The 22754-nt window shown below is 30.2% G+C and overlaps 1 protein-coding gene across 4 annotated transcripts in view; it reads right to left on the bottom strand.

The window, feature by feature from the left end:
- Positions 1–22754, bottom strand: part of LOC139514244 (inositol-trisphosphate 3-kinase A-like) — a 52631-nt gene that overhangs the window by 2905 nt on the left and 26972 nt on the right. For all 4 annotated transcript variants that reach the window (XM_071303129.1, XM_071303130.1, XM_071303131.1 and 1 more), the window contains 6 exons: positions 8134–8242; positions 4347–4487; positions 3116–3243; positions 2461–2610; positions 1752–1853; positions 34–105 (listed from right to left, as the gene is read on the bottom strand). In XM_071303129.1, coding sequence (XP_071159230.1) covers positions 34–105; positions 1752–1853; positions 2461–2610; positions 3116–3243; positions 4347–4487; positions 8134–8242 — 702 coding nt within the window. The remainder of the gene's footprint in view (positions 1–33; positions 106–1751; positions 1854–2460; positions 2611–3115; positions 3244–4346; positions 4488–8133; positions 8243–22754) is intronic.

Genomic DNA, 22754 nt, shown 5'->3' on the forward strand with positions numbered 1-22754 from the left:
CATCACATCATAAAACAATTTTTGAAATCTTACCTCATGGGTCTGGAAAAACTTTGATGTTTCTTGTGTTGCCAAAATAGCTTTTAATCTCCTGATATATGTTCCCTGTAACAAATAAAGTACAATTGTATTTTTAATTCTTTAGATAATATACATTGGATTTGATAAGCCTACTGGTAATATTTATTCTCATAGTGTATTTATTTTGTGTAAAAGTGATATTGAGTAGAAATATATACATTTGTGTATTTAGAAAGATGGAAGGTTTTTTTTTGTTTGTTTTTTTTTAAATGTGAAGATTGTTTTGCTGCATTTTGTAACAGTTAACATTTTAACACTTCTTCTGACATATGGTAAGCATAAAAACTCAGAAGAAAAATTTTGGAAAGCCAACTTGGCATGGATACATTTATAGGTAGCTTTGTCTTTTTCTTTTTTAGCCATGTTCATCTATGAGTTTGAATGTCCCTCTAATATCTTTCGCTCCTCTGTTATAACCCACAGACTAAACAAAATACCCAAAATGTTTATGGTATACACAAATTGAAATTAGAAAAAAACAAGAATGTGTCCAAAGTACACAAATGCCCCATCCACACTATCATTTTCTATGTTCAGTTGACCATGAAAATGGAATAAAATCTCTACTTTGGCATTAAAATTAGAAAGATCATATCATAGGAAACATGTTCACTAAGTTTCAAATCTATTGGACTTCAACTTCATCAAAAACTACCTCGACCAAAAACTATAACCTAAAGCGGGATGGACAAACGGATGAACGGACAGATGAACAAACAGATGGACCGACGAACAGACGCACAGACCAGAAAACATAATGCCCATAAATGGGGCATAAAAAACATTTAACATTTTCCAGGGCAAACATTGACTGGCATATTTTTAAAACCATTATTTTTGTTTACCTATGGAATCTATCAACTGATCATAATAACTAGGTTAGGTACAAGAAATAAAACTGACACAGAAACAGCTGTCTCATTTCTTAGTCTAGGATTGAAAGAACTGATGTACTTCAAAAAGAATAATAGTTTATTCACCTATAATATTAACCCAAAACTAGAATGTGCTCAACTTGCATTTTCTTTTTGAATTTATTTCTCATTATTTTTTATGTCACTTAAATATTTATCTTATCTTCATAAATTATTGAAATGTAGAAATATGCTTTAGTAAGCATTTATAGTTTCCTGACATGTTTATGATCTAAGATATGAACAGATTCAAATTAAAAAGTATATCACCTTACACAGTTATTTAAATCATAACTTATACAAAATTAATGAACTAAATCAATAATTCAAATAATCACCTTACAAAATGAATGAACTGAATCAATAATCTAAATACATAAATTTTTAAATGTAGCTTAAATTTCACAAAACATATGTACCTTGGTATTTTCTTAACATTCTTTCAGTCATTGATAACAAGAAAAATAAGTACTTATGAGATTAGGCAATATGATTAGGAGAGAGATAGATGAAAATCTAAAATTAAAATAAAAGAACTTTTGAAGAGTGAATCAAAACAAATTTAGATACATTGTATAATTTTGATTTTATACTCTCATCAGTTAGTTCATACATAAGAATTAACACATGAAGTGTATTTGGTTGTGTAAATGTTGACCATGTAAAATTAAATACTACTCAGACATTTTTGAACTGTATAAACAACTTTAAGGTAAGGTTATATGAAAAGCAAAGAAAAGATAAGTCTTGTCTTACCAAAACAATCTGATTGTCACCAATGAACAAAGACAATGCATCTTTCACTTCATTCCGTGTTTTTGTTTTCTTAAAATTTTTACTGGATGCACCATCCATTCTCTGAAAAAATAATAACACAATATAAATATATTTTCTTTTTGCAAAGAATAACTTAAATAAAAAAAGACCTAAATACTTGGTTTATAGAGGGAACAAAATTTCATGGGAAATTAACTGTCGTGCTGATATGGTATCTCAGTAATTTTCGGATGTGTATGTATGTGACAAATTACCTAAAATAACATGTAAGTGTCTGATTAATATAATTCAGCGATCCATTCTGAAGCAGACAGCAGAAAACATGGATATATGATGTAGCAGAAAGTTAAAGAGTGACCTGTCATGCTGCTTTGTTGTGACAGCAGAACAGGTGCATTTTATCTAAGGAAAAGTGCATTTGACTGCAGATTTGTAGTGAAACCAATGAAGTAAGCAAAGATTAGAGGGTGGGTCAGATTAACAGTTAACAATCATTTGCACGCAATATATAGTTTATGCTTGTAATATTTGCAAAGGGACTAAACTTGAAAACTAATCGTCAACAAATATACTAGGGAACTGTCAATATCAGATGAACCCAGCCAGACAGACATGTACGCCATACATACACCAAATATTGTTGCCAATACTAAGTAAACTGGTATATCACAAATCTTTTTTCTGTTACCTTAATTCCTTCAATTCTAAATCCTAGATCTACAGATGAACTCATTTCATCTCTCCATTGCATATATCTTGGTTTTATAATTGACTTCTGTTTATTTTCCTCTGGTGTTGGAGCACTGGGATCTACTTCTACCATCTTTTGGTACATATCCTGAGTGAAAGAAAATAAAAACACATAAATCTATTTGAAATCCATTAGAATAAACCTACTCTCAATATTAAATACATGTACATGTATTTAAATACTGTAAATGGAAATTTTTGTGTGCATTTATTATTGTGATGTTTTAAAAATAGACAAAAATGTGAGATAAATCATTACAATTTCAGAAAAATCTGCATACAAATACATGTATCAGATATCAGAATGCGAGTTTTTATTATTTTGATAATCATTAAAGTCACATTATTCACATTGATTTCTGAATTTACAGTAGTCAATATATTCAGATGAACATTTACTCTAGAAAATAAAAAATGTATTTCCCATTAGAATAATGGCTATCAAATGACTACTGTAGATGTCATAGTTTTCTGTTTTTCTGTGACTTCTATTCAAAATATGCCATTTGGGATCTTGTCCCATCTTTTGTTTGTTTTAAATAAATAAATTAAAAAACCACTATTGTTTCTCACATTATGTGATTCACAATTACCTTTCTGGGCTTTGGTTTTTCTTTGGCTTTTACAAGTTCTTCCTCTAAATAAGTTCTGGTTCCCATCTTAATATCCATCACAAAGGGAGCATCAAAGTCACATAACAAATCTTGTAACTCCATGTATTCTGTGGCAAGTTAAGGAACTTTTATGGCTATCTCATGACAAAAACAAAATCCTTGATTCAATGTAGTTATTGTATTCTTAAACTATAACAGTCACGCAAAGATGAAAATAATTCAATTGTAATGTCCATATTTTTTCATCAACATTTTTCTTTCTTTACCTTTGACATAAAAATTTATCAGAAACCTTTTACGATCCTGGATAACTCCCATTTCAAACCTTCTTTATAGCTTAAAGCGGCACTAGCTGTCAAATTTGACTCAAATTCTCATATTTGATTGATTACAATGTAAAACATTTATTCAAACTATCAAAAGGCTAAAACAAACAATTTACAGGGCATTGGCATGACAATACGTAGCTTTGTATCATGTGTATTTTAGTTTTTACGCCATTTAATTAACTATCCAGTTGACCTAAAAAGTCATCAGATGACCATATAAGCGATGTAAACAGAAATATAGATACAAATAGATTAAGCGAACTCGTGCTATTGGACTTTTCTAGGTCTGTTTAATTTCATATTATAGATTAAAATAAATGTTTATCGTAGTTTTTACTTGTATTAGAATGTTTTTTTGTGGATCCAATCAGTCAATCAAATGATTTACCTTTGTTTCACTTTCAATGTTGACATTCTTTTCCTTTAAATAACTTTACACATACAATTCACATGTTTTTTTATCTCTAGCTAAGGGGTTAAATTGAAGTTCACATGAATACGGATCCAACGGGGTCTAATTATTCACTTGCAAGTGAATAATTCATCATCAATGTTTATAAGCTTATTTTGACAAAATTATCCCATACTGGCTGCTAAAAGCAAATAATTATTTCACTATTTCACTTTCATTAATGATTGAACAAAAAAAAATCATATATTAGATTGTTTATATACATTTGTATCTCGTAGCTAGTGCCCCTTTAAGAGAGCATTGATTTCAAATGAAACATAATGAACAGTCAAACACTGACATCAGATGATAGACGACAACATCAAGTATCATTATAAAACATATTTCCCCAAAATATCTTACTTTAATAAATAAACATACTGAGCAAAAATTTACTATTAAAACAATTATGTTTGTTAAGTAAGGATACGGTCAGCATTTTTTGCTACAACTCCTCTGTATTCAGGAACATAGGATCTTAAAATGTCATCATTTAACTTTAAAAATGCTTTCTGTTCTCTGGAGTCATACTTTTTCAACACAGATCCTTTCTCTCCTGCTTGGAAATTTCCTGCAATAAACAAAACAACTGTCAATATAATGACAAACTTTATTTATCATTAGCAACTTTCACAGCATACAGCTGACCTTTATCAACAATATGAAGAGGAGGACTGGTCTTATATCTATAATACTAAAATTACGAGGTCCAATTTGTTAGCCGTCATCACGTAAAAACGACGAATCAAAGAATTCAACTTTATATATAACTATAATAGTACAAAGGTGTAGATTAAAAATTACACCACTCCAGGCCCTTTTGTTTTCCACGTAATTAATATTGCCAATAATTAAGAAGTTCCGGGTCGAGTCCGCTACCGATACCAATAGTATATTCACCTGTTACCTATTACCTTATCTGTACGTTCCGCATCTGACAGGCGCACCACCAAACGTTGTATTCAGGATTAATATGCTATATACATGGGTCATAACCACAGGGTTGACACTACTAAATTGTCAAATTGTTACCTATTTTAGTATTTTAATCAGTAAGACTTTCTATGATCATAACAATACGAATACTAAAAATCTGGGACTAAAAATAAGGCGTATAGGTACAGTTTTCAATTTGTTAGTGGGCATGACGTAAAACAGCGAAGCAAAGCATTCAACTTTATAACTTATATAGGACAATGCTGTTGATTAAAAAATACTCCATTCCAGGACCTTTTGTTTTCCAAATAATTATTATTATTGTTTCAGTTCGACGGGTTCAAACAGAAAGACTTGAAAGCAGAGAAAAACTGTGTATCTTATAATCGGCATGACTTTATCAGATGACAATACTAATACTAAAATAAGGCTTGCGCATAGTTATATACTTTATTTCAGTCACGGACCCGTGATATCACGGGTGTGTTCTAGTCTAATCTAATTCTCAATCTATTTAGAGAATATGAACAGCATATAAAGGCTTCCAATTGTTTATTACATGATCATACAAGAATTCATTACCCCAGCATTAGCACAAACCCCAACCATAGATGTAATACCCATAAATAAAGCTCGCCAAAAGTTCCCTACTGTTCTCTATTGTTAGATAAAAATGGGTATTACATCTATGCTCCAATTCTCGAACATGTTGCAAATTTAATATCCCCAAGTACTCTTTACAATTAGGCCAGAAATTATACAGGGTACAATGATATTGTCTTACAGCTCATACAGTGTCATATCACACCTAGTATTGTTCCTAAGACATTCACCTTTAAAATCTTATAGGAAACCTGAGCATAAAAAGGACATATCAAATTTGACAAACTATAACCAAATACTCTTTTTGAAATCCACACAAACTATTTACTGTGGATTCATAATAATTTGTGGAATACAAATTTTCATTGATTTTGTGGGTAAATGAAAATTCAAATATTCAACAAAGTACACATTTTCTTAAGGGTTGTATTTATCAGCAGGATAAAAAGGTCTAGATGAAAATAGTAATAGTAGAGAATACCCAGATATACCATGGAAAGTTTAAATAAATCTACCATGAAAGCTTATCCAAAGTCAATTAGCAATTAAATGTGGATTAGTGTTTGCCTACAGTTTAACAACTTTTGTATTGTGTTTAAACACCATTACATTATATTGTAATAAAAAAGTTGTCTTCAAATCAAAGCTTTTCTTGCAATACTATAAAGCATAAAATGTAGGCCATGGTAATACAATGTTATACAGTGTTATAGACGATATAATTGTTATGTAATTTTAGTTTACTTGTCAGGTTATATTCTCAAATTGATGCAGTTTCATTATTGGTTTTGGTGTCAATTTGAGATTATTGCTCTTCAAATTTAGGTACTTTTAGACTTCCAATATTTGAGAACAATTGTTATAAATTTTCTTAATGAACATATCCCAAGTCATGAGCATGTATTTCAGTGTTTGTTTTTTGTTGCTGTGTTACATATTTGTTTTACGTTCATTTTTTTTTGACGATTGTTTACTCTTTGAATAGTTTTACATTTGACATTACGGGGCCTTTTAAAGCTGACTAAGCAGTATGGGCTTTGCTCATTGTTGAAGGCTGTTTCTGTTTCCTTTAGTCTCTTGTGAAGAGTTGTCTCATTGGCAATCATACCACATCTTCTTTTTTATATATATGGTGTTGAATTGAACTTTGGTATTTTGTGAAAAGAGCAAATAGTAATACCTGTCTAACTTTCATCAGAAACTAGAAAAGTACAACTAACTTTTAAACAGAATTTATTTTCTGATTCATATATATGTAATATGTTAATCAATTAAAATCATCATATTTATTTACGACTATTTTAGACCAATAAATCTTTCACATATGCACAGATTGTGTATCATAATTCATGGATCAACTGTAAAAGGAATATTCCCAAAATAGCATTATATATAATTAATATACATAACCTTTAAAAGTGAAAAACAGTGCCCAAACTTTGATCTGCAGTTAAAAGTTAATTTCCTCAAAATAGAAAAAATGGTTTACTTGATTTATCAAAGGAGTTAGAATTAAGTAATTTGTATCCTTTTGAATCCCTGAATATATTTAAAATATTTTATGAACAATTAACTTAAATTGTTTGCTACAAACAAGAAAATAAACACTTCAACTAGAGGAACTATCTCAAGATATCAAAGCAGCAGGTAAAAGGATTTAAAAATTAAAATGACATCTTGTACTAATATAAACTTATACAAAGGGTTACTATCATGGAAGAGACCAATAAAAATCTAATGAAATTCTAATCTAAATTTTGGCCAGATCCTGACTTAAGATTTATGATCCCCTAAGAAAACCAATTTTAATCAAACTTCTTGACATCACAAGGATACTTAAACAAACCAATAAACCATTCTGACTTAATATCACTGACATTTGGGACTAGCCTTGAAACACTATAAAAGGTGGAATCTTTAAAATTTAAACCCAGAAATCTGGCACATGTTTATATGCCCAGCTCAAGTAAGGAATACAATGGTTCTCTAGTCTATGCATTTGTTCTTAGCTATTTAGAAATTTATGTTGGACTAAAATCTCTATTTTTAAAAATCACTTAAGACTTGATATCAACAAACATTGGGACTAGGTTCTTTCAACACATAATTTACAATGAAATCTATAAAAAAAAAGTTGCTTTAAAAAAGAGCAAAGTTAACAAACTCCAAAATTAAATTGTGTACTTATCGAGTATCTTTATTGAGATAGATTTGACCATAGATGAAGTTTCTGTGTTTTGGCCAAATTAAGAATTTTACCTTGAAGTCACTTCCAATGAATCTATTTACTATTTGTTAGGACTCAGTCATAAAAAAACTTGCCATGCTGTAGCCTACATCTACCATGTAGGTTTTTATTTTAAAACTCAGTAATGTCCCCTTGCATTGATGCCCTTCATCTCATATTCCAATTACATTGTATGGATGATTGTCAATGTTTTGGTTGGTTATTTACCCTAATCTGTCCTTTTCAATTTTTGTCAAACTTATAAAATGAATTGATTGTTAACACCTAGTAGCAAATATAAGATGAATATTCAAGACCTCAAATTAAATAATAAGTTAATAAAGCAGGTTATGAAAAATTCAGACAAAATGAGGTAAGTGGGTGAAGCCCCCTTGACAAAAGTATCCTCTTGTTGCTGTTAGGCTTAGTCTTATTTTAAACAAACTGTTACCTTGGTGACCAGCTAATTGTATCCATGGATATCGATGTTTCTTGAACTGTTGTATAAATGGAGACCAAATGACTATGTTTTTCATCTTTTTCCAATAAACTGAACTTTGCTGTAAATAGAATAAAAAGCAATTGTTAATAAAATTTTCAAATTCTTCCAAAAAGTTGAAAAACATGCTCTTACAAATTTCCATCTTCCCAGACAAATTTAGCTTTGTTTGTATGGGCAAAAAGCACTAACAATTCTAAAATAAAGTTATGATTTAATGTAAATAAAAACATGCCAGTGAGTGATTGATTGATCGATTGATGCTAGCTTAACATCAAAATATCCATTACACAAATTGACAGAAATAGATATTCTATCTACCTTGATTTCATAGGAACAGATGCAACATGTGGCAGTTATACAAAAACAAAATCATGACTTACTTTAGTCATTCAATTGAGTTAACAAGTAGCTGTGTTGATCTTTAATAAGATAATCAACTTTCAATGCTACTTTTAAACAGGGTGTAAAAAAAAACTTTTCAATGTGTTCATTGTTCCAACCTCCATGAACAGAAGTAGATGGTGGGTGTTGCTATAATTTTAGTGCAAGTGCTCAATTTCCCATGGTGTTATTTAAAATACTAGGGATAATATCAAATCTACAAGGAGGAATTACATCAAATGAACCTTAAAATATCAGCATTGCATGATGACGTTTAAATCACAGTTTTAGTTTATGCAACAACTACAAAACTGACGAAGTCATTGCCATACAGTTTAATCCTAATTTTCCTCAAACATCCGTAATATTTTCATGAACTTCGCCATTAAAATTCATTTAGAAGCATACAAGTACTTGTACAATATGTACTTAATGCTACTTTTGACAATTCATATAAACCACATCTTACACAACTAACTTTAAAACATGACAAATATATAAAAAAAAAAAAGTAATTATATTGATATAAAAAACCACCATGAATTTTCTATAGTATGACACTAGACCTTTTCTAAATATTGACACATCTTTACACCTAAAAGGCATACTACAAATATAAACAGTTTGTCCCCAGAATAAACACGCTTTTTGCCTAGTAAAAACACTGTCACCTAAATGTTGACAATTTACAGCTATATAAAAAGTAAATAATGAGGGTTTTATCGTGTTTTCATGTACAGCCCACAATCTTGGTCTACCATCAATCATTGATATTTTATATTCTATTCCTATATCAACTTTCTTGTGGTTAACTACAAATATGTAGGATCTATTTTAGCATCTAAATTCGGAAGTTCAAATTGTTTAAAAAAAACATTGTGCCCTCTCATTTAAAGTGCAAGATGTCTTTATCTGGCAATTGCGTATTATCTGAAGGCAAATACTAATGTACAATATATTCAGGACATCTATATTTATTTATTTAATCATTAAACACAATTAATACAAAATATGCTGATAGATTCATAAATAATTTTAAACATTATGCCTTAACCCTTATTTGGTTATTTCATATGAGCTTACAATCATTTCACACTTAAACAAGAGGCTATCACAACGACAGCAAACCGGATTTATTAATATTTATTTGTGTCCTGGCAATATCACAAGAACCATTACTGAGGAATGGTGAAAGTGAAAATCGTCAATATCAAATTTGACCTCCATTTTGTCATCAGTATCAACATATTAAAATTTGAAAAGCTTAGATTGAATGGTTCATGAGTAAATGCAACAACGTGAATGTAAACGCCATTTTACAATCTTTCAAGAACCATAACGCCTGAACGGTAAAAGTCAAAATCGTCATTATTGAACTTGACCTCTATTTTGTCATCAGTAACAACATATAAAAATTTCAAAAGCTTTGGTTTAATGGTTCATGAGAAAATGCATGGACACGACTGGAAACACCATTTTTCAATCTTTCAAGAACTATAACTCCTGAACGGTAAAGGTCAAAATCTTCATTATTGAACTTGACCTCCATTTTGTCATCAGTAACAACATATTAAAATTTGGGAAGCTTTGGTAGAACAGTTCATGCGTAAATGCACGGACACGACTGAAAACTCCATTTTTCAATCTTTCAAGAACCATAACTCCTGAACGGTAAAAGTCAAAATCGTCATTATTGACTTGACCTTCATTTAGTTGTCAGTAACAACATATAACAGGCTATTATTTGAACTTGGAATTATTTTTAATTATGGAATTTGCATAATTTCTTGTGCTTAAAATTTTTAATAGATTCCATGTTTATTTGATATTATAATGTTTTGAGCTGTTCATAACACTTTCCATACAATGTATTTTGTATAGATAGTGTTGTGCGCGGCACAGTACATTCTATTGAAAATGTACTATCTTCTTTGTAATAGAAAGTGTTGTGCTGTTGTTGTGCACAGCACAGAACATTAAAGTATAGAATAAACATGGAATTTATTGAAAAATTTCAAACCAAGAAATTATGTAAATTCCATAATTGATAATAATTCCAAGTTCAAATAATAGCCTGTTATATCAAAATTTTAAAAGCTTTGGCTGAATGGTTCATGAATTAATGCATGGACAACATTTGATTGCCGCCTGCCCGACCGCCCAGTCGACCGACTGTCCGGCCGCCCGGCTGCCCGCCGTACATGCCCAAATCAATAACCGAGATTTTTGTCACAAAAATCCGGTTAAAAATAGAATTATTTTTCATTTGAAGCCTTATAAAGCTTTTAATAAAAAAAAATCTGACATTCGAAGTGAACGTCAGCTATATATATATTAAACTATATATACTATATACATATATATCAGCTATGTACTGTATATTAAACATACAGATATCCGAAACAGTTACAAATATTACAGTTTGACATATATTAAAATTAACTTCTGATTTACCTACATTTGAAGCAATAAATTCTTATATGTTTCATATAATTCTTAACAATGTCAAAATAGAACAAGAATACATCTAGGATTAGACATTTTTTTTAGTTTATGAGTGCATGGGATAATATATTTTTCTTAATTTCATTAAACAAACATTAATAAACAATGCGTAAACACTGAAATGAAAACATATTTTCTTAACTTTAACAAAATTTGTGAAACTGTGCCAGATATCTTACGCTTTAAGCTGATTGTAAGTCATGAACAATTCAGTACACTTATAATCAACTTTTATTTAGAAACTGATTACTGACTTCTAGAAATCAGTGCTTACTTGTAAAAAATATAGTTTGTCAATAGCAAACAGTTGAGAAATGAAGCCAAGGTTCCTTGAAACGTAAGCACTTGAAAGAACCATAGTTTGCCAAAATTGAGATTTGATCCAAATTCATTATGTATTTTTATAGCACTAACTGACACTGAGGGAGGGACATAGATAGTACAGTATTTTCTTAGATGCAGTAATACAAATTTTCTTAAACACAGACCACAACACAATTATGGTATTTTAAAGGATTGAAATTGTTTTTTTTTTTTCCTATAATAGGTGACATACTTTTGTTTATTTATCAAATGTCAATGTACGTCATATGTTTATTTCAAATTAAGGGTATGCAAATGATAACACCACACCCTCATGGTTTCTAAAATACATAATACTAATTTACATCTATATTTGTGGTAAAATAATTTATATATGTGAGGTGAATTTAGAATTTTCTTAATCCACAGGTATGTCCCAGTTGACTTTGATTATTATTTACGTAACTGAAGACCTCTTTTATCAAATTCTCATCTATAATTCATGACAATAAATAAATAAATCCCTTTAAAAAGAATTATATTATAGTGCCTTTAGAAATCTAGTATTAGTTAAATAGATAGCTCTTCCATCAAGCCAATATATATAGAAAATATCCTAAACTGAATTGAAGTGGTTAAATTACATATCATGCAGACAGCTGTCGTCTAAGTTCAAAATTTAAAAAAAACAGGTCAGTATTTCAATAAGTAACTGATATGCAATCATGCTTATAATGAAAAACGTTATGTTAGAAATCCAAAACTATACCAACATATATAATATCAAAAACATTTAGTATTAAATGAATATCACACTCATCTACACACTTACATGTACATACAAATCTACATGTATCTCCTAACAACATTTTAGTTCTTTACAATTTGGCAAATGTAAAATATTGAATAACAAGAGGCTGTCACAACGACAGCAAACCGGATTTATTAATATTTATTTGTGTCCTGGCAATATCACAAGAACCATAACTGATGAACGGTGAAAGTGAAAATCGTCAATATCAAATTTTACATCCATTTTGTCTTCAGTATCAACATCTTAAAATTTGAAAAGCTTAGATTGAATGGTTCATGAGTAAATGCAACAACGTGAATGGAAACGCCATTTCACAATCTTTCAAGAACCATAACTCCTAAACAGTAAAAGTCAAAATCGTCATTATTGAACTTGACCTCTAATTTGCCATCAGTAACAACATATAAAAATTTAAAAAGCTTTGGTTGAATGGTTCATGAGAAAATGCACGGACACGACTGGAAACACCCTTTTTCAATCTTTCAAGAACCACAACTCCTGAACGGTAAAAGTCAAAATCGTCATTATTGAACTTGACCTCTATTTTGTCATCAGTAACAACATATTAAAATTTGGGAAGCTTTGGTAAAACAGTTCATGCGTAAATGCACGGACACGACTGGAAACACCATTTTTCAATCTTTCAAGAACAAAAACTCCTGAACGGTAGAAGTCAAAATCGTCATTATTGAACTTGACCTCCATTTTGTCATCAGTAACAACATATTAAAATTTGGGAAGCTTAGGTAGAACAGTTCATGCGTAAATGCACGGACACGACTGGAAACTCCATTTTACAATCTTTCAAGAACCATAACTCCTGAACGGTAAAAGTCAAAATCGCCATTATTGACCTTGACCTCCATTTTGTCATCAGTAACAACATATTAAAATTTGGGAAGCTTAGGTAGAACAGTTCATGTGTAAAAGCACGGACACGACTGAAAACTCCATTTTTCAATCTTTCAAGAACCATAACTCCTGAACGGTAAAAGTCAAAATCGCCATTATTGAACTTGACCTTCATATAGTTGTCAGTAACAACATATTAAAATTTTAAAAGCTTTGGTTGAACGGTTCATGAGTTAATGCACGGACAACATTTGATTGCCGCCCGCCAGACCGCCCGCCGTACATCCCCAAATCAATAACCGACATTTTTGTCACAAAAATCCGGTTAAAAATTGAAACAAATTTTAACAAGTACCATGTATATGTCTGACAGATGCTTTTGAATAGAAATATTTGTGAATATTTGTGGATATGACCCTCCCCCCTCCCTAAAAAAAAAGATTTTTTTTTCCACAGAAAATTGATACACTCTTGTTATAACCCTGGATTCTAGTAGCTGTCTTTCCTGAACCAGCCAATGGTAAGTAAGAATTCCTGTAGCACCTGTAAATTGTTGATGTGTGCATAAAACTTATTGCTTGTCAAATCATACATATTGGCTATTAAATATTGCTTTTCTAGTTGGAGGAGGTATAACTAATTACTATATTTCAATTAATAACCAGTTCAACACCAAAGACAGAAACTGACAAGAACAAGGAAGTGACCTGACCTTGACATTTGAAGACATGATCATTTATTACAAAACTTTATTTAGTTTGTTTTTTGAATATATATTGATGTCAATTTTAAGTATTTATAACATGTTGACAAAAAAGAAGACTTTCAAAAGTATGCACTTGATCTTTTGGAAATGACTCTATTTACTTGCATATCTGATTATGACACAGCTTAGCTATAAACTAAATTCTGCCTTTCTTAAGTCTCTTTGAAACAAATCAATGATAAAAAGGCACAAAAAAATTTCCTAAAAATCAAACACCATTTAAGGAGAACCTCTTCACAGCTAAAGACCTTCTAAGATGCCTCATATATACAGGTTAGACAGTTTATGCAAAATAATAAAATCCCCATATTCTTTGTAAATATAATCCTACATGTACATGTATAATACTTAGGTACAGCATATTTTAATATTATTTATTAACATTTACATATTTACATATCATGCTTCTTCCTCATAAAATTTCCCAAATATTGTTATACATGTTCGAGTTATGGTACAGTAGCTTTTATGACGTTTTTTTTTTTGGCTGCAGACCGCAAACAATAAAAATATATAACCACAAAAAAACGACAGCAATAATAGGATAAACACATTGTTTACAAAGTTATAAATAAGATAATAATTAATATATCACACAACAAGATTTCTAATGCTGTTCTTCATCTTAAAAGTAACTGGGATTAAACACAGACGATGAGTCATAGTCTACATGTAGTACATGAAGATCAAAATAGTTCTTACATGTTTATATAGACATAACAGTAATATGTTAATACAAAGATATTTTAAATACACAACTTAAGATTAAAAAAAAAATTGCATAAACTATTTTTCAGTAGCTTTACGATGAACAAAAAGTCATAAATACTAAAAAAGTTTATAATGTAAAATTTATAAACTACGCTACCTTATCAAAATCGTCTGCATCAGGAACAACTTTAAAGTTTTCTTGGTACGCTAGTCGCCTCATGTTCTGTCTAACTCTTGTGGAGGACATGTTTGACAAAAACCAAACGACTGTTGTCCTCCTACATCAAGTCTTTGACAATAACGGCTATACTTTATATTTTAGGCTTACATGTCATCAATCTATGTTGTCAAGATTGACAGTAAATATGACAAGCCAAATAGGTATATAGACCTGTACAATACACAATACAATGGAACCATAAATTACAACTGTTACTTATCACGTTTTTTTCTAATCGTAATAACAAAAAGTGTTATCGTGACGTAGTATTTATAACTTTCAGAGTGACGAAACAGAGCTGTTGGACCTTACTTCTTACATTTGTAATTTTTTAATCCTTATTTATATATCTAGAGGTGAAAAAAAATATCAAACAGTACCAATAATTATACTAAAAGATGACGCCTTTTGAGAAGAGCATATCCTAATTTTAGAAAAAAATGTACCTAGTAAACAAATGAAGATTTTGATGAGAAAATCTGAAGGATTCACATATCTGCATATTATAGAGTAAAGGTCTTCATGTGGTCCAAAAGAAAATTAATTCATACCCTGGCTAGTAAGTGACGATAAATAAATTATACCTTTATGAACACAGCAATTGTATTTATTGTTTGATTATATTATTCTAATATTTCATAACTAGAGGCTCTCAAGAGCCTGTGTTGCTCACCTTGGTCTATGTGCATATTAAACAATGGACACAGACAAATTCATGACAAAATTGTGTTTTGGTGATAGTGATGTGTTTTAGATCTTTCTTTACTGAACATTCATGTTGCTACAATTATCTCTATCTATAATGAACTTGGACCAGTAATTACATTGGAAAATATTTTCAAAAAATTTACAAAAATTTATGATAATTGTTAAAAATTGACTATAAAGGGCAATAACTCCATAATGGGTCAATTGACAATTTTGGTCATGTTGACTTATTTGTAGATCTTATTTTGCTGAACATTATTGCTGTTTATAGTTTATCTCTATCTATAATATTAATAATATTGAAGATAATAACCAAAATCTGCAAAATTTCCTTAAAATTACTAATTCAGTCGCAGCAACCCAACAACAGGTTGTCCAATTTGTCTGAAAATTTCAGGGCAGATAGTTCTTCACCTGATAAACAATTTTACCACACGTCAGATTTGCTCTAAATGCTTTGGTTTCAGAGATATAAGCCAAAATCTATATTTCACCCCTATGTTCTATTTTTAGCCATGGCCACCATCTTGGTTGGTTGGCTGGGTCACACCACACATTTTTTAAACTAGATACCCGAATGATGATTGTGGCCAAGTTTAGTCAAATTTGGCCAAGTAGTTTCATGAGAAGATTTTTGTAAAAGAATACTAAAATTTTTGAAAAATGGTTAAAAATTGACTATAAAGGGCAATAACTCCTTGAGTGGTCAACTGACAATTTTGGTCATGTTGACTTATTTGTAGATCTTACTTTGCTGAAGATTATTGCTGTTTACAGTTTATCTCTTTCTATAATAATATTCAAGATAATAACCAAAATCTGCAATATTTTTCTCAAATAACTAATTTCGGGGCAGCAACCCAATAACTGGTTGTCAAATTTGTGTGAAAGTTTCAGGGCAGATAGATCTTGACCTAAAAGACAATTTAAACAGTTAACACATGTCAGATTTGCTCTAAATGTAATGATTGTGTCCAAGTTTGGTTAAATTTGGCCCAGTAGTTTCAGAGGAGAAGATTTTTGTAAAAGTTTACGGACGACGGACGACGGACCCCAGACCCCAGACAACGGACGCCAAGTGATGAGAAAAGCTCACCTGACCCCTGACCTAAAAAGAGAATAGGGCTAAACATGTACATAAATTAGACAGAAGCACAGAAACCAAAACAATTATTTACAGGTCAACGTACAGTCTTCAACAATAGACAAATGTTAGCCTATATTGCAAGCTCTTTATTGCCAGGAGTCAAGAGAACTATTGATTTTCATCCTTACCTACTTAAAAATCTTCTTGCAGAAACAATACAATTAACATGTTTTTCAATATTTTGAGTTTTGCTGCAAGTTGCAGTAAGTTGAGTAGATAAAAGACAAGTGGCCTGTATATACATCAATTAAACAACAATATGAGAAAACAAATAACACAAACAAATTAAAAAGTTAAAACATATTTCAATGTCAACAACAGCTGTCAGTGTGCCAGTACTTTGATAGACATTATTTACATACTAATCAGCCAAACACTGTTAATAGTCTTAATTTACATTATGTAAATAGTCGTCATTAGTCTGATTTAAAGGTCGTCTGCATTGTTTTTCCTTGTTAAATAATCTTAAATACCAGTAGTTGAAAAGCTGCATAAATTCTAAACCAAAACTAAATACAAACAGTTATCTGTTGCACAATTTAGACATTTACACTGTAAAATAAAGAGTTTGCCATGACTTATCCTCAAATTTTATATTTTTATTATAAATTTGTATTAAATATATATTTTATGCTTTTTGCAGCTTTCTAATTGAAGCATCACATCTCCTTTCACTCTGATGACATATACCATCTAGTATAATTTCAGTTTTTATGGTAATAAATTTATTTCACTTTTTAAGGTAGATAATCTAATTACTTCACATATATGTAGATTTTCAACAATGTTAAATGACATTTTTTCCTGAATGAAGTATTTTGCCAGTGGTATATTAATGACTTCATGCAAGCCCAAATTCAAACAGACATGCCAATGTGGTCTTTTTGTGTATCATTAATCTTCTACTGGTAATATAACAATGAAATAGTTAAAGGATATACTAATGAAATTCAATATGCTAAACAACTTGCCCTACACTATGTCCTGATATTGATTTAAAAAGATTGTCCCTTTTGCTCTTTTAAAGACCAAATATGGTCTTTGCCATCAGAAACAATAACAAATTGTCATTGTCTAGAGAAACAGTTTTATTAACCCAAGTGTCCCCCATTTTTTTCTATAATTTTGTGTAAAATGTTCGTACTATGACGTCACTAAACTGGTAATTTGTCAAAAAGATATGCCAACAGCATTGTAATCATTAACAAAGTTAAATATTTCTATTTTAAATACTTAGCAGACTTGTTAATTTTTAAAGTTGTTTACATAAGATAAAGATTACAATTCATTATTTTAGATTATTTAAATTTATTCCTCATAAAAATAATATTAATGTTACATTCAGTTCTGCTTATGTTCAGTTTTAGCTGAATTAATTCAAAGGTTGTCTGTCATATAGACTCTGACAATGCCATGAGGACCTTTTCATCATTACTCATTGGCTTATAACAGAACCTTTTCCAAATCACATTATCATTTCAGAATCACATACAGTTATTAAAATATTGAACTTCCTGCACTAATTTTGATTCCTTCAGTACAACAATTATGCCTAAAAGCAAAAAAAATGACAAAATAGGTTCATTTCCGTAAAACTGTCTATTAATCATTGAAGACTATATATATTTGATATTCTTTGTTAGCAACTGAAAGTTTCAGTGTGAAAATTGTTAACTAATCTAACCTCAATATATATGCACATTTATAATGCATATATTCTACCATATATAGACTATTGTAGTTCAGTTTGGGGAAATTTATTACAAAAAGATTCAGATAGAATCATAAAACTTCAAAAAAGAGTAGCAAGAATTATACTGGAATGCGATATTTCTATTCCATCTAATTTCATGTTTTCTTCTTTAAAATGGCTATCTTTTACCAAAAGAATAAAATACCAACAATCAATTTTAATGTATAAAATTGTAAATGGGCTAACACCTGATTACTTAGCAATTCTAAATATTGATGATGTGCAACGCCACAACCTACGATCTGTCTCTAATAATGATCTTTTTGTTCCAAGGCCAAATACAAATTTTTATAAAAAATCTTTTCATTACTCTGCAACCAAAGTATGGAATAATTTAATTTACCACTCGAAATAAAAAAATGTCCTAATGTGGAATTATTCAAGAAACATAGTTATAATCATTTTCTTGAAAATTATATGCAAGTCAAATAATTTGTTTTTCTCTAACAAAACTATATCAAATATTGTCATTTATTACCCTTTGTATATTTTAGTGATTGAATTGTTGTATATACTAGTAATATATATTGTAATTTAATGTATCAATGTTAACTGTATGCATGTATTTTGTTTGAGGGCCTCAATGAAAATTAGAATTTTTCTAATTGAGTTACCCTCTTTAAATAAAGAATTTATTATTATTATAAGGACAAATATAATTACCGACTGTACATTAGGACCTGATAAGGAAACATCAAAGGATATGATCTATTACATACATCTGTGATATTCTGTATGTCATCTTGGTCTGACACCCACAATACATGCCAGTCTTAAGTTTACACATGTTATGTCTATAACACAATTGTTTAGGTTCAATTTTTCAAATTCATAACATTCTACTATAAAAAGTCACATTCATTTTAGTATCTACATTAGTCATCTTCATTGTAATAGCTACATGGGTCCTTAGGTCTTATAAATTCTATACTTCGATAAATGTTAGATATTAATAATCATACCATTAGCAGTGGCGGATCCAGGGGGAGGGTTCCGGAGGTTGGACGATCAATGCATTTGAATGGGGACATATAGTTGGAACCTCCCTTTGTCCTGGGTTAGGAACCCCCCCCTTTTTAAAATGGCTGCATCCGCCCCTGATTAGGGTTGTTAGTAAAATAAGGCCACAAGACTTGCAAACCCAGAGAACTATAAAAGCAGTTGAAGAATTATGGAGAGGATCAGTCTTTCAAAGTTGTTCTAAAATCAGGCAGCTCATCTTATTTAGGATATTTATAACTAGTAATGATGCAGGAGGGAAATAAAACATGGGAAAAAAGTTTCACATGATAGTATCTGTCAACACGGAGAATGGATATTTGAGGATGTAACCTAAGACAGGAAAAGCAAAAATGATTTAGAAGAATTCCCCAACTTCCCTGTGAATATGAAAACCTCAAAATAATTCTATACTCTAAAACAATATGTAACACAGTCAAATAACATCACCAAAATTGTGTACACATAAGTAAACTTTTGAACCTTTCAAAAATAGATTTTGTAATAAATTCAAACAAAATGATTCCAATACTGCGTTAAGAAGGTCTGTATTAGACCAAATGCTATAATTTTATTGAAGAGGAATATTTATTGGATGCTACTTTTTATTTTCAAAACTTCATTGCTTATTCTTAAAGCTAAGTTATAGGTAGACTCAAATTCAATTCAAATGACATCATTACGTAGGTTTGCCAGTTTCAACCCAAATGCTATATGGCTATAAATTTTCAAAACAACAACAATAATTGTAATGCCCAAGTATTCTATTTTAGTACAAAGTCTCAACATTTAATTCTGTATATTGAGTTCTCTTCATTTCAATGCAAATTGATTCCAAGTTAAGACGAAGGAGTCAATTTTTGTATCTGTACCATTACAAATTTTACAGAAACTAATTTTAACCTGTATATGAAATTGTCTTATGTAAATTAAGCTGCAGTAAAAACCAATCAAATACTTTTATTTGCACCCAAAATTACATATTTGTCAAAAAAAAGTGTTTAGAATTATATTTTTATAATTTTTCACATATTTTTATGACTTGATATGAGGGTATGGACAAGAAGATGTAACTTGTGTAGGTGTTTCAATTTGCAATAAAAGGTTTATTAAAATCATGCTTAAGAGGGCGTATGAACTGCATTACAAGACATGCACTGAATTTAAACATGAAATACAAAAAATACAAGTAAATCAGCTTAATACAACATATTTCCAACATTATGCATGATTATACATGCTTAAAAATTCAGGCCTGTAGTTGAGATGTCTGTGAGGGGGGTTATTCGCAGTCTTGATGCTTTAACTTAAATAGTCAAAATTCGGTCTGATTCAACAATAATAAAGTTATAGGAAGATGTGCTATGAGTGCCAATGAGACAACTCTCCCTCCAAATCACAATTTATAAAAGTAAACCATTATAGGTCAAGGTACGGTCTTCAACACGGAGCCTTGGCTCAATAGTTTATAATATTTATTTTTCTATAAGACATGCTCTTCTAAACACCCTATACCACTCTGGCTGCTGTTGTGATTTTGCACAATTGTATTTACTATATATAATGTATCTTATACCTTCTTTTCATGCTTTGATTTCTAACCATTTTGAATTGTAAACACTTTATTTTTAGATATAATAGTACTATTTATAGAAGGTTGAATTAGGCATTACTGTATTGCAGGGTTGACATTAATATAATTGGGTACTGATATAAAACTAATGGAGACTGAACTATTTAAGTTCTACAAATTGTACTACATGGCCTAAATGTAGGTAATAATGACATTTCTTTTATGGGCAGTCTTTCAGGAGACACAAGTGAGGTGGAGTAATTGGGCCAAACCATGCACAAAACTAAGTGCCTAAATCCTAAACAAATCATCACATCTGCATAATGAAGCTATTATTATCCATACATCTATACTTTGATCTTTAGTACAATGTTAGATCTATTTCCTCAGGTTAAAGTTTGAACAATCAGGTTTCATCTCGGCAAAAATATACAACCCTTTATGTACTGATTCGTGTTTACATTTTGATAAATTGAAAATTTGCAATTTATCTTTACAATATATCTATTGACATAACGAAAATCTTGAAAAAGATGGCCTTATTCATATCATCAGGGTTTTATTGGTATTATTAAATTCTTCACCGATAAAATGATGCATGTATGATTAAATATAGTTATTGACTTCTACCCTACGTCATTTTGTGTCTGGTGAAGAGTTGTCTCATTGGCAATTATACCAAACTTCTTTTTTTTATACATGTATAAAAGCAAGGTATGATCTGGGCCGCGTTCAATATCGTAGCTGCTACGTAGTGCTACGTAGATTTTGACTATTGAAAGTGTAGCTATAGACTAGCTACTACATAGATATTCATAGCAGCTACGTAGTCACTACGTAGCTGCTATGATATTGAACTAAACCCTGGTCTTATGTAAACAGAATAATTTAGTGAGATGACACAATGAAGAATGCCTATCAGAAACTCTTTTAAAACGATCACTTGATCGCAGTGCTTAATATAATATGAACATACTCTTTCACAGGATAAAAAGGAAACATGGTTATTTCCTCAATGAGGCAGCAACCTATTACAACAATAAAAACAATTGAAAAACAACTTGTAAAATGTAAAAATAAGGTTTTAAAGTTCATTAACCAAAACCTCAGTCTTTGCCAAAGTATACATGTACCTCACTTAGCAATTCAAGAAATATTTATGGCAAGGTGGTCATGCAAAAAGGGGGGATGTAAACTAATACATTTTAGTAAAATTGTTACAAAATGTTCAGAGTGCGATGAAGCCCATATATATATATATACCGGTACTAGTATAAGCTATGTGATCTTGTGGCATGTAATTTTGAACTGCATAGAAGGTAACCTCTAGATTTAAATAAACAGTACATATACATTGTATATATGTGTAACTACCAATATTTTTGTGTATACTTCTTTTTTCTAAAAGCTGAATAGTCTTCTTTTTGAGATATTTTGTTAACCTGGATGGGAGGTTGATACATAGAATTTATGATGGCCTCATAGCATACTTAAAAAATACTTGATTTAGTTCCAATTTTTTTCTGTTTGGTAAACAAATATAAAGGCATATAATAAAAATAAATTTACACAGCTTTTAGAAAGGTTTAAAACTTATTTATTTTCATTTAATTATAAAGAAAAGCAGTCAACTGTAATGGACTTGTTAAAATTAAAGCTAAAGGCCAAAAACCTTAAAAATTTAATCAAAACAATTTTATGCTTTGGTTATTAAATCTATAATTTTAGTAAGTTGTTGAATTGTCATTCACAAAATTTAAATGCATAACTCAAAAATGCAGGTATATCCAGGTAAAAACTTGTGTGCAGGTGATAAAAAACACTTTTATGGGTGATCA

The sequence above is a fragment of the Mytilus edulis genome, chromosome 3 (genome assembly GCF_963676685.1).
Source record: "Mytilus edulis chromosome 3, xbMytEdul2.2, whole genome shotgun sequence".
NCBI lineage: Eukaryota > Metazoa > Mollusca > Bivalvia > Mytilida > Mytilidae > Mytilus > Mytilus edulis.